Here is a 14,341-nt window from a genome sequence, read left to right on the forward strand (position 1 = left end):
CTTTCTCTCCTCCTGTCTTCCCCTCCCCTCTCCATTTCTCTCTATCTTAGCTAACAACTACGACATCAATAACAACAACAGTAATAAATACAACAACAATAAAAAACAAGGGAAACAAAAGGGAAAATAAATAAATAAATATAAAAATAAGAAAAAGTAATAAGAATTTGGAGATTTATTATAATCATATTAATATTATTACCACCAATGTTATTGCTGGGGTTCTGTGTACAAGACTTCACTACTCCCAGTAGAAACTGTTTTAACATAGATAGATAGATAGATGATAGATAGACAGGTAGACAGACTAACAGATGGGAGAGGGGGAAACTCCACAGTACAGCCATGCTGCTCCTGAAGAGTCTCCTTTGCTTCTTTGCATGGTACTCCCACATAGTAACCAGTATCTCCAACCTGGTTTCTGACACAAGATAAAATGTGTGTTCTACTGAGTGACCTATCTCCTGTATCCACATTATGCCATAATTGTACTTTGGTATGTCTAGAAAAAATCAAAGAATTATCAGAGATAGCTCATCTGTTAGAATACACACTTTATCAAGCTGAGGGACCCAGGCTTAAGCCCTTGCTAACACAGAGACACACCACAGACAGGATAAGCTTCATATGCAGTATAGTGCTGCTGTAGTGTCTTTGGTTTTTGTTCTATTCTTCTCCCTCTTTCTGTCAGTAGGAGTGGTGAAATCATGCAGGCATACAGCCCCAGAGGATGAAATATATCCCAACCCAGAAGATAACTGTAATGAATCCAATGAAAAAAATGGCACTAAGAGAACATAAACAGACATTTATAGAAAAAGAGGGAGTTGGGCGGTAGTACAGCAGGTTAAGTGCAGGTGGCACAAAAGTTCAAGGACCAGCATAAGAATCCCGATTTGATCTCCTGCTTTCTCTATAGAGCCTATATTTTCCCCAGTCCTGGAACCTCTAGGGTGGGGCTCACTCTCCTGCATGCTTCTCTCAAGTCATACCAAATGATATTGCATCCACCAATCCCAACCTAATCAACACAACGAGTACTACCTCAGCATGCTTCACTTCACGCTGTGTCCAGAGACATCAGGCATGGAATGTCAACCCCTCAGCCTCATTACTCAGGTGAGACCTTTCCTTTCATAGGATTCTCTAATTCCATTTCAGGTGGTTCACTTCCTAACAACGTCCCAAAACCTAGATATAGACCAGGTCCCATGAGATAGGGCATATGCTCACATGTATCCATAAACTAAGACAAAATATATACATGGAAGCAAAAATACACAATAGTTTGTAGTCAGTATCAAGTTCATAATGAGATAGTGTCTACTTAGACTTAGATACCCTCCTCACCTGCTTTCTATTACAGTTCTCTCACTCACTCCAAAGCTAACCTTATCAAAGCAAGGAAGATACAAGCTGAATAAGGGCAAGAGACTGGCATACTTTAATGATGACTCTTTAAGTCACTATTAGGCCAGCTCATCAGCTGGGGCCCTATTAGGGAAGTCTTGAGATTCACAAACAGACATGATGGGCCTAGACCTGGAATAAATCCTTCTCCCTAATATTACCAGTCATCTTTATCACGAACAACTGAATAGACCCCTTTGTGGGCCCCCATAGGACCTTTCCCTTAATTTGGATCAACAATGGTAGGGAATGTTCCATCCTCTGAAGGGAGGATGGACAACACACTCTATGTTCCACCTGAGGAAGGTGGGTCCTGAAATTGGGGCAGCTTGGAACATTCCTACTCATGACCACAGAATGTGAGCTCAGACCTAACGGGATACAGAGATTACATAGGCTCCTATGCTGAATATGGACCCCAGATCAAATCAATGGGGTTTACAGTCAAAAATAGTTATATGCCTTTCCCACATTTGGGAGCTACTCTCATCTCTGATCCAGCGTTCTGGTCCTTTTCCCAGCCATGACACCATCTCCCAAGATGATAACTTGGATCCACCTGCATATCATCTTTAAGGCTCAGGGAAAAACAAACAAACAAGCAAACAAAAAATTAGTATATTCATAGGCCTTTTGGAATAGAACACTTTAAGACCTACTAGCTATCTACAAAATGGAGATCCTCCAACTCTTCATCTGCACTATTCCAGCCTTTATGTTCATGATCAGTCAACAACTTGTTTGGCTTTGTATGTTAACTCTCTTTTCAGCCACCAGGTTCCAGATGCTACCATGATGCCAAACAGACTTCCCTGGGCAGACAACCCCACCAATGTGTACTGGAGCTCCACTTTCCCAGAGCTCTGCTCCACTAGGAAAAGAGAGGGGCAGGCTGGGAGTATGGATGGACCTGCCAATGCCCATGTTCAGCAGGGAAGCAATTACAGAAGCCAGACCTTCTACCTTCTGCATCCCATAATGACCCTGGGTCCATACTACCAGAGGGATAAAGAATAGGAAAGCTATCAGGGGAGGGGATGAGATATGGAGTTCTGATGGTGGGAATTGTGTGGAGTCTTACCCCTCTCATCCTATGGTTTTGTCTAGAAGAAAATAAAAAGGATCCCAGTTCTAGCCTCTGGCTTCCCACCTGCAGGGGAGTCACTTCACAGGCGATGAAGCACGTCTATACGTGTCTATCTTTCTCTACTCCTCTCTATCCTCCCCTTCTCTCTTCATTTCTCTCTGTCCTATCCAACAACTACCATATCAGTAACAACAACAATAATAACTACAACAATAAAACAAGAAGGGCAACAAAAGGAAATAAATAGATTAATTTTTTAAAAGGAGACAAAACATAAAATAGACATTTGGCAAGATATTCAGCTTCACAGGTAGTCCAGGAAATGTAGAGTACAACAGTATGAAAATGACTTTTTTATTGATGTACCATTGATTTAATTAATTATATATGTTTCAGAGTGATATGCATAGATATATAGCCTGTGTATATATCACACACACTACCAAAAGAAATGCTATTATCTATTTATATATTTTGCAAAATTAGGGTCTTACACATGACCATTTTCACTATGTCTGGGCCTTCTTTTCATTCAGATGAGAGAGAGAGAGAGAATAGACGAGACATTATAGTATTGGAACTTCCCCCCAGTGCCATTGCACTCACGCAAGGCATCAGGGTTTGAACTTGACCTTGAGCTACTCCTTTGGTCAGTATTTTATATTAAGTGGATATATATATATATATATATATATATATATATATCACTAAGTGACATGAACATGGAAAATAGTTGAGTATTGCTGGGTGAAGAAATCATCTTAATATTAGCTAGAATAAGCCATAGACACAGTATGAGACAAAGAAAATTTCTGTAGAAGGAACAACACTAGAAATTAAGGATTTATTCTTGAGGATATCTGAGGTAGCACTTTTTGTATTGTCAAAAATATTTGAAAGAAACGTATCATAGAAGAATGGTGTGTTACATAGCTCACCTCTCCAAGGGGGATATATATATTTCTTTTCCTTCTCTTTCTCTCTTTATTGTCACCTGGTTTATCACTGGGGTTTGGTGCCAGCACTAAGTATCCATCTCTCCAGCTGGCCAGTTTTCTCTTTTCTATTTTGATTGGACAGATAGAAGGGGGCATAAGAAAGATAGACACCCACAAACCTGCTTGGCCACTAATGAAGTGTCCCCCCTGAAGGTGAGGAGCAAGAGCTGGATCCCGGGTCCCTGTGCATAGTAATGTGTACACTCACCCAAGTATGACACCAGCCGACCCCCGGTGATATATGTTTCTTTCTTTCTTTTTAAATCTCTTTTTAATATATTTATTTATTATTGGATAGAGACAGAGAGTAATTGAGAGGGGAGAGGGAGATAGAAAGGCAGAGAGACAGAGAGACAAGTGCAGCCCTGCTTCACCACTTGTGAAGCTTTCCCTCTGCAGGTGGGGACCAGGGCTTGAACCCGGGTCCTTTTGCACTGTAATGTGTGCACATAATTAACCAGATGTGTCATCGCCTGGCCCCCGGTGATATATGTTTGCAGAGTGGCTTTTCTATAGTCAATGTGTGTTCAGTAGTGCAAAAACCAGAAAACATTAAAAAAGAGAATCCAGAATTCCAGGCCAGAACATATCTTGGAAAATACCATTTCAAGGGTTTTCCCTAGTGAGTGTATAGGTGCATACATATGTCTTTATTTTTTAATAGCTGTATTGGAGAAATGATTTATAAGGCTACTGTCACATGGCGTATGGGAAAAATAAATCTTTTACAGTAGAAACATCATGATGCACAGCATGTTGCAACCTTTTGCTGCTTTAATTTGCTCATAAAAATTCCACGTCAATTCATCTACAAACAGGAACTTTCAATAGCTGCTTCAGAATCCATTCTATGGACACTCCATGACTTCAACATTCCCTTATTCGGAGGTATTTAAGTACATTCCGACTTCTTTTTACATATACATCTCTCTGCAAGCTTGTGAGGCTTTGCAGCTCACTGACCAATCGCCTTCTAGAACGTTCAAGGAGCTTCTGCAGGCATTTGAACCCGAATAGCTGGAATGCTGTTCTATCCTGCGAGGCTGCTATCTTCCCAGATAGCAAAAAGTGTAGTCTTTAGAACTTGTAAGACTTGTCTTATCCTGCCCGTTAGTCATGCAGCTTAACTGAGACTGTTCCAGAAATCCCTACACCCTCCCCAGTCTCATTCCCGCCCCTCCCCATGAGCACACACACATGCTTACACACACATGCTTACACACACACGTTTACACACACGCTTACACACACATGCTCACACACGCGCATGCTTACACACATGCTTACACACACACATACACACACACACACACACACACACACACACACACACACACACACACACACACACACACACACACACACACACACACACACACACACACACACACACACACACACACACACACACACACACACACACACACACACACACACACACACACACACGCTTTCCCGCTCGGCCGCCTGGCCTATGGCAAACGCCAAGAATTAATTAGGGGCGGGAATCAAGGAGCCGCTGTCAGGAGGTCGCCATATTTCCGTACAGCCCAGAGGCCGCCAGGGCAGTCAGTAGGTCCCGAGAGGTGCTCTGACAGGGCGGGGCCGACGCACGGCTCTGCCCGCCTCCCCCCCTCCCTCCGGCCCGGGACAGGTGGCTGCGGCGCGCCCCGCCCCCGCCAGCTGCGGGGCCCAGCGAGCAAGCGAGGGAGGGAGGGTGAGCCCGGGACGCCCGCCGCGGCCAGCTGCGAGGGAGACAGACGGAGCGAGCGCCAGTCCGGGACGGCCGGGCTACGAGTCCGGCGGCAGCAGACGAGTATCCTGGCGGCCAAAAAAATGCTCCTGTACCGAGGGGCCCCCGCCGGCCCTGGGACGCCAGGCAGCGGGCTGACCCGGCCAGGCGGCGGCCCGCAGGCCTTCGGGATCCGCCTGAGCACTGTAGGTCGGGAGGCCCGAGGGGGCGGACGGGCAGACGGCCGACCGGCCGCGCGCGGGTCTCTGGGCTGCGGAGGGCGCGTGGGGAGGGCCCTGGCGGGCTGAGGCCTCACGTGGGACGGGACCTTCTCTCGCCCCCAGATGAGCCCCCGCTACCTACAGAGCAACTCCAGCAGCCACACGCGACCCTTCAGTGCCATCGCGGAGCTGCTAGGTGAGTGGCGAGGGCTGGCCGCGATCGCCTGCTTGGCGCGGCGGTGCCAACGTGGTGCCGCGGGCGCCAGAGGAATGCGCGCCGCCGGGCGGGCAGGGGCTGGGCTGGGGGCGCTCGGGGACCGGCCCTGGCCCCTCGAGCGGAGGACTGCAGCGACCCGTTCGCCACTTAGGAAGTTCCACGAATCGAGCTGAGGACACGAGGTGTGCTGGGAGTTAGAATCCCTGTGTGGTTTTTCTCTCTGGCTTGTCATGTCCCGGGCACTTGCGGACAGTTGAGTTCACCACCAAAAGGAGATGCAAGAAAATACCCGGGCCCCTAGGCAGATGGGTTCCCGGCCCCGGCCCGGGATCGGTGGCGAGGGACAGAATTAGACCAGGGACATTTTTAGAACTCATTAGGGTGCCGGGAGTAAAGTAGGCTAAAGGGAGTTTTGCAGTTTTGGGGACAGAAAAATCTGGGAATGATGGGACATCTCTGAAGAGATGACACGAGTGCATTTGGCTCCGTGAGGCTGCTGAGGGCTGCGTCTGTGGTCCAAGAGCGCCCTCATACCGCTGGAATGAACACTAAGCACACAATCTCAATGTCTCTCCCTCTCCCTCTCTCTCCCCTCCCTCTCCCACCCTCTCTCTCTCTCCCTCTCTCCCCCACCAATGTTTGCTTTTTAAAGAGTTTTAGCGCTTCCAGTTGATCCCTTGAAGCCAAGCACACCACCTTTTGCAGCTGTGTGCTGAATATTGTGTCGAAAGCAAAAAAAAAAAAAAAAAAAAAAGACCAAACTAGCAACAACAACAACAAAAAAACCTTCATTCTTCGACAAAGATAACAGCAGCAACCAGGAGAATGTTGTTCAGGTTTTCAAGAAACAAAAAAAGAGAAACGTTACATTTAAAGGACAAGGTGGCGCAGAACACTTGAAAATGATTTCAAAGTTCCCAAATGAGCCCCAGAACTGCAAGAGTTGTCTTGAGCCAAGAGGGAGGGAGGGTCAGGAGAGTTATTGAAAAGGGCTGCAGAGAACTTTGGTGATTACTTTGACCCTACCACAGAATACTTGCAAGATTTAGAGGACTGTTCACTAGGAGGCACAAGTTGGGGGTGGGGGGTGGGAGAATGACATTGAGGGACTGTGGCTTTAAGGCTTTGCAGCAGCACTGGAATACAACTGCTTGGGAGGAATTCTGTGTACTTTGATTTACAAAAAGAGAGGGAAATGTTACAATTTAAGTGGCCAAGCAGCTGGGAGTGAAGGAGATAGAAACATTTTCTCTCAGCACAAGAACATATGTATCTTTTCTGCAAGCTATACTGAACTTTTGTATCTTTGCTGTAAGCTATACTGAACTTTTTGTTCCATCTTAAGTATTATCTTAGAAACGTAAGCCTGCTCCAAGATCACAGTGTCCCAGATAAATGCAACTATACTGTACACTATACATGGTCTTGCATATCACACACATATATTTTGCCTGCATACAAAAACAGAGACTTCATAACTATGCCACGGCATGTTGGGCTGTCAGAAGGGTCATGAGGTGCTTTTGCCTAGAATAATGTAGGAGGGCAGGCGGCACACTTGGTTAAGTTCACACGTTATGGTGCACAAGGACCTGGGTTCAAGCCCCTGGTCCCCACCTGCAGGGGGAAAGCTCAAGTGGTGAAGCAGTGCTGCACATGTCTGTCTCTTTCCCTTTCTACCTCCCTCTCCCCTCTCAATTTCTCTCTGTCGCTATCCAATACTAAATAAAGTTTATTTTCAATAAAGTAAAAATGTAGAAATGTCATGACTTTTCTGACAATCCAATTATACCAGAAATTACAATATTAGGGAAAGAGGGGCCGCTAGGCCAAAGCTTTTTTTTTTTTTTTAAGTTTTCCTTCTACAATTTTCTGTGTATGTATTAATTTTCTAGTGAATCGCTCATTTGATGTGTATTTATCAAGCACTCACTGTGGGCAAAGCCACCAGAGTAGGTTCAGAAATGAACGTGAATGTGGTATAGGTTTCCTCTTTGAGTAGGGAAGATCAAACATGTGAAGAAGGTTTATGCTTTGCATAATAGAAAAACAAAAAGTGATATATCAGCAGAGACATGCACAGAGAGGGCTTTGGGAGTTCAGAAAAAAAAAAAAGAGGAATGACTTCTACTCTACCAGGAAGAGGAGGGTTAGGGCAGGCTTTGTAGAGGAGGTGACATTTGAGCTGAGATTTGAAGGATCGTGACATGTGGACATAGGCTTGGGGAGGGGAGGGCATTCTAGGCAACAGGAACAACAGTATGAACAAAGGCAGGACAAATACTGAGAACTTCAGTTTCATTGGATCATAGGGCTCACAGATAGTGAAAACTATGGAGGTCCTTACAGAATTTGCAAGAAAATTCCACAGATAGCTTTTCGAGTGTTTCTTTTGAGGTAAACACCTATTTTTTTTAAATCATTACTTTGAGTTCTGCTATTAGTATTATTCTGCAGATAAACAGAGCCTCAGATAATTCAGTTGAGTTTTCCAAGGTTATAGGTCTTGTAAATGGCAGGTTGAGGCCTTTTCTGAAAATCTTTGTACTCCAAGAGCCAAGTAGGGAATGAGGTTAGACAGGCAGACTGGGTCTGGATGTGAGTTAGCACGCTTGTGCAGGGTTTAGCCTTTTAGTCTGAAGTTTTCTAGAGAGTAGTGTCTTCATCATAACTGTGCTTTAAGAAAAATAATTTTGCAGTACAGAATAAGCAGATTGGAGAAAAGAGAATCAGGACTTTGAAATTGTAGTTAAGAGTTTCTCACAGTATTCCAGATGAGAGGAAATAAACTGAAAAATAAGAATGGCAATGGAGATGAAAAAGTAAGATGTGCAATAATGTAGAAGAGGTATTTGGCAAGAGAGAGAGGGAGGGATGACTACAGAGAAGGACTTCAATTGGTTGTGGGAGCGTTGTGCAGACACTTACGTCAGGAAGATAACAAAATGTATTCATGAGACATCTGTCTTGTAGATCTTTTTTTTTTCCTTAATGATACAAAAACTGGGGGTCGGGGGATAGCACAGCAGGTTAAGTACACATGGCGCAAAGCACACGGACCGGCATATGAATCCCAGTTTGAGCCCTTCACAGGGGTCCCTTCACAGGTGGTAAAGCAGGTCTGCAGGTGTCTATCTTTCTCTCCCCCTCTCTGTCTCCCCTCCTCTCTCGATTTCTCTCTGTCCTTTTCAGCAACAACAACAGCATTGACAACAATAATAATGACGACTGCAACAAGGGTAACAACAAGGGCAACAAAATGGGAAAAATGGCCTTCAGGAGCAGTGGATTCTTAGTGCAGACACCTAGCCCCAGCAATAACCCTGGAGGCAAAAAAAAATAAAAAATGTTACAAAAATTTCAAACTTATGATCATTTGAATGATATTTGTTGATATTGGGTACTGACATAGAGCACAGAAGAAAACAAGAGGCTTGTGTCAGAAATGATGACCTTAAGATCAGACAAGCATACTTTTCCCCTTCTGCTTTAATAGGGCAGAGAGAAGTTGAGGGGGAGGGGCTAGGTGGTAGCACATCTGGTTAAGTGTACATATTACAATGTTCAAGCACCTGGTCCCTACCTGCAAGGGGAAAGCTTCACAAGTGGTGAAGCAGGGCTGCAGGTATCTCTCTGTCTCTTTGCCCTTCAATCTCCCATCTGCCTCGATTTCTCTCCATCTCTATTCAATAATAAATAAATAAATATTTGAAAAATAGAGAGGGGAGAGGGAGTTAGGGAGGGAGATAATAAGACAGCTGAAGCTCTGCTTCTCTCGCTGCTTGTGAAGTTTTCCCTCTGCAGGTGGGGGACTAGGGGCTTGAACTTGTGTCCTTGACACTGTAACATGTGAACACACAATGGTTTGTGCCACAGACTGCCCTTGTAGACCAGAATACTTTTAAATGCTTTTAGGATGTCTATAGGGTGGTTTTGCCCTGTTGACCTTGCAGGAATCCACATGGGCTATCCTCCCGGGACAGAAAAAGACAGGAGACTTGGAAATTGCTACCTCAAAACTATATCTTATTCATTAATCTGTCTCTTCCCTACTTGTCGTGGAATTCTTTTTCTTTCCCTCTGAAGTTCTAATGAGGTTTGAGGCTTCAATTACAATCTTTTTTTTTCTTCTTTAGAAGACAAGGGGGTGAGTGGACCAACTTCGAGGTAAGATAGATTCCCTGGGATCTTGTTCCCCATGTTCTTTAATAAGGGGTGGGCCTTTACTCCTGTTAGAATGTCATATATCAGAAAAGGTAGCAGCAAGAAATGCTGGAGATGCTATGGGGTCAAAGGAACCTACCTTCACTGCTGGTGGGAATGTAAATGGGTCCAACCTGGTGGAGAGCAGTCTGGAGAACTCTCAGAAGTCTAGAAGTGGACCTACCCTATGACCCTGCAATTCTTCTCCTGGGGATATATTCTAAGGAGCCAAACACACCCATCCAAAAAGATTTGTGTATACCTATGTTCCAAGCAGTACAATTTGTCTTAGCCAAAACCTGGAAGCAACCCAGGTATCTAACAACAGATGAGTGGCTGAGTAAGTTGAGGTATATATACACAATGGAATACTACTCAGCTATTAAAAATGGTGAATTCATCTTCTTGACTCCATCTTGGATAGAGCTTTAAGATATTATGTTACGTGAAGTAAGTCAGAAACGGAAGGATGAATATGGAATGATCTAACTCTCAGGCAGAAGTTGAAAAACAAGATCGGAAGGGAAAACACTAAGCAGAACTTGGACTGGAGTTGGTGTATTGCACCAAAGTATAAGACTCTGGGGTGGGTGGGGGGAGGGTTCAAGTCCTGGAACATGATGGCAGAGGAGGACCTAGTAGGGCATTGTGTTGTTATGTGCAAATGTTATACATGTACAAACCATTGTATTTTACTGTCAACTGTAAACCATTAATCCCCCAATAAAGAAATTAAAACAAATAAGGGGGGTAGAAAGAAAACCCTTTTACTAAGCTCAGCACAGGTCATGTTAAGAGAGATAAGGCTCCCTGGGATTTTATGGCACCTGAGAATGTGTGGGCCAAGTTATAAGACAAAGATCTGGTGTTTTTCAGAGCAGAGGAGTATGGATCCTCTCCCCTGGTTGTAGGCTGCATTGACTAAACCACAGGTAAAGACAGATCCCTTGGGATCTGATAATGTATGCTACAATTCAGTAATGTTTTTGAAAATTAAACAGTAAGAGGGATTACTGAAACTAGCCTCCAGCTTGGCGTATTATTATAAATTCATTTGTTGAAGCCAAGCTTCATATAATTATAATTTCATAGGTTGAAGCCAAGTGGAAGGCCACAGAAAAATGAAAGTGCAAACCCATTCTTACAGCAGAAGCCAGGCCTGTGGATCTCTTGTTCCCTGCTTCTCCTGGCCTCTAGCACACACTTTCCCCCACCCTCCATGCTCCATCAGCTTTCAGCCAAGGAGATAAAATGTCTAACTGCTCCTGGCAGGAAACCTTGTGACAACTGAAGTGCTTGTCTTAAACTCCTGAGTGTGTCTTTGCTAAACAAACAACAACAACAACAACAACAACAAAACCAAAAGCAACCTAGTAAAGTTTGGGAAAAACTTTCAGCCAATAGGAGAAAAAAAAGTGAAATAATTTTGTGAGAGACATACACGCTAATTATTCATCAGATGTGCTTTGGTATAGATATGGATTTGAAATTGATATACTTTACATGTTTGGATTGGAAATATGCACAAACTTCTATTAAAAAGATTCCTCTGGGGTTCAGTAAAGCAGGCGCCCCTCTCTCTCTCTCTCTCTCTCTGACTCACCTTTTCCCATCAATTTCTTTTTGCCCTATGGAAGGAAGGACGGAAGGAAGAAAAGAAATTGTTTGCAGGATTGGTGGATTCTTGTACAGGATTCATAACACTTCTCTCTCTCTCTCTCTCTCTCTCTCTCTCTCTCTCTCCCTCTCCCTCTCTTCCTCTCCTTCCATATATCTCCTTCTCCCTCCATCTCTCTCTCTCTCTCTCTCTCTCTCTCTCTCTCTCTCTCTCTCTCTCACACACACACACACACACACACACTTGAGTTTTCAGTGTAGAAATGATGTCCTATTGGTTGACAAGTTAAAGGTGTCAATCTCAATAACTCTGGCTGTCTGCCAGCAAGAGTGACTGAGAGGTCTCCAAATAGTACAAAACCTGCTTGCCAAATGGTTTCTTAAATACAGTGTAGGCAGCTTCACAATGCTGAATTTTTCTGTCTGAAGTTTTCTGGGAGAAAACTGAAGCCTTTTGTACAAAGTAGAACACTGCATTTCTGATAAGGCCAGTGCTGTATGTCAAACTTGTAATTCCTGCCAAAAGTTGAACCCAAATCATTTCACATGACACAGGTCTCTGACCCTACCTGGTCTCTAAGAGTGACTATATCAGACCTCTTAATGCATGCCTGGGGCTATGGGTGATGGATGCCTCACTGCTGTGAAGACTTTTTAGGTTACAGTCAATCATAGTTTATCAACCACTCTTGACAACACCATTGTGGCCTTTTAAATGAATATGTGCCCTGTTTTGTTTGGGGGATGATCCACACATCCAATGGCTGTAACTGATACTATTAATTATATTGTAAAAAATGACATTTTATTTCTTGTTTGTTGTCAAACTCAAGCCCCTCTGGGTTAACTTTTTCAGACAGAGAAAGGCAAAGAGAGGGGAGGGGAGAGAGGTGGTGCAATACAGCATCAGAGCTGTCTCTGTTGGGGTGGGAACTTGAAATTGAGTGACACACATGGCAAAGCAGGCACAGTATCCAGGTAAGCAATTTTACTGGCCCTAAAGATAGATGTTTTGCATGTATGTAATACTTCTCTTGCTCATAACAGATATCCCTAGTGGAGAAAAAGACATCGATTCTCCAGTTCTTCCAGCCTCCAGACACTGGTAACCACCAATGTACTTAACCATTTTGACTAGGTATCTCATGTTGGTGGAACCATACAATAGTTGTCTTTTAGACACTGGTTTATTTCACTTAACATGGTAACTTCAATATTTTCTTTGTTGTAGCATGTGTTAGAATTCCCTTCCTTTTTAAAGTCAAGTAATATTTTGTTGTATTTATATTGTGAATAACATAGATGTGAATACTGCTATACAATTATGTGTCTAGTCCCTGGCTTCCAGTTCTTCTGAGTTTATTCCTAGAAGTGGAATTGCTGAGCATATGACAATTTCACTACTTTCAGATTAATGAATTTAATTTTGGGGATCACTATACCATGTCCCACAGTGTCTTCACCTTTTCATATTTCCAAGAGCAATGCACAAAGTTATGATTTCTCCATATTCCTGCCAACATTTGTAATCCTCCGTTTTTGAGACTGTCTGTCCTAATAGATCTGAAGTGATATCCCATTGTGGTGTTGATTTGCATTTCCCTAATGATTCATGAGGTTAGACATCATTTTGTATACTTATGGACCGTATATTTTCTTTGGAAAAATGTTTTAAGTCATTTGCTCATTTGCTAGACAAGTTGTTGGGTTTTGTTGTGAGTGAATTGTAAAAGTTCTTTACAGATTCTGAATGTCAATTATCATCAGATATACAGACTGCAGATATTTCCTCCCACTCCATGGATAGTCTATGCATAGTGCCCTTTGATTCATCAACATTTTCCTTATATAAGTTGTTTGCATTATAGTGTGTAAGTTTCAGGTATACATAATTTAAAATCAGCATGTGTATGTGCTACACTGTCTCTCACTAAATGCTCGGTTCTATCTTTCACCACACAATTCCCTGTCCCTGTTGACCTGACTCACTTGCCCCACCTCACCCCTCTGCTTCTCATGACCACTAATAGGGTGTATATTCTAATAGTTTATTTTAAATTTATTTAATCTTTTTTTTGCCAACAAGGTTATTGCTGGGGTTCAGTGTCTGCATGATAAATCCACTGTTCCTCTTTTGTTTTTTTTTTCTTTTTTATTTGATAGGATAGAGAGAAATTGAGATGGGAGAGGCAGCTAGAGAGGGAGAGAGACAGATACCGGCAGTACTTGCTTCACCACCTGTGAAGCTTCCACCCTTCAGGTGGGAACTGGGGACTCAAACCTGGGTCCTTGTGCCTGTGTGTTTAACCAGGTGTGCCATTGCCTGGCCCCTGTTTAATCTGTTTTGTAATGTATAGCACATGTTAGTAAAGTCATGTGATGATTATCTTTCTTTGGTTCATTTCATTATGCAGAATATACTTTAGGAATAGCCATGTGGTTGGAAATGGAGGGGTTCCATCTTTTTCATAGCTGAGTAGTATTTCCTTGTGTAGATACACCACGTTATTTTTATCCATTCATGGATTCATGGGTACTTAGTTTTTTGTTTTGTTTTGTTTTTCTGTTCCTTAGCTATTGTCACAAATACTGTCCCCAATTAGGGAGGGGTCATGTATCTCTGAATTATTTTTTATGTTTTCTGAGTAAAAATACACTTCTGGGTAGAAGTGGGTTAACTGAATGAACCACATGAAATTCCTTACATTTTTTTTATTTGAACTCCTAGCTCTTTCAATACCTCTTACGCTATAAACAGGGATGGTGAAAAAAGATCTGTGTTTTTAACAACAAAAGTGTGATGCCAAAGAAAGCAGGAAATACACTTTTCACAAATAAACACTAACGTAAATAGTA

At 43.2% G+C, this 14,341-nt stretch overlaps 1 protein-coding gene across 2 annotated transcripts in view; it reads left to right on the forward strand.

Moving 5' to 3' along the window:
- Positions 1–4,948: 4,948 nt before the first annotated feature.
- The window catches only part of MORC4 (MORC family CW-type zinc finger 4), a 66,127-nt gene continuing 56,734 nt past the window's right edge, over positions 4,949–14,341 (forward strand). The window contains exons 1-2 of one of the 2 annotated variants that reach the window (XM_007530619.3): positions 4,949–5,433; positions 5,572–5,644. In XM_007530619.3, coding sequence (XP_007530681.1) covers positions 5,332–5,433; positions 5,572–5,644 — 175 coding nt within the window. In that variant the 5' untranslated portion in view covers positions 4,949–5,331. The remainder of the gene's footprint in view (positions 5,434–5,571; positions 5,645–14,341) is intronic. The other variant, XM_007530618.3, reaches the window with a different exon arrangement.

The sequence above is a fragment of the Erinaceus europaeus genome, chromosome X (genome assembly GCF_950295315.1).
Source record: "Erinaceus europaeus chromosome X, mEriEur2.1, whole genome shotgun sequence".
NCBI lineage: Eukaryota > Metazoa > Chordata > Mammalia > Eulipotyphla > Erinaceidae > Erinaceus > Erinaceus europaeus.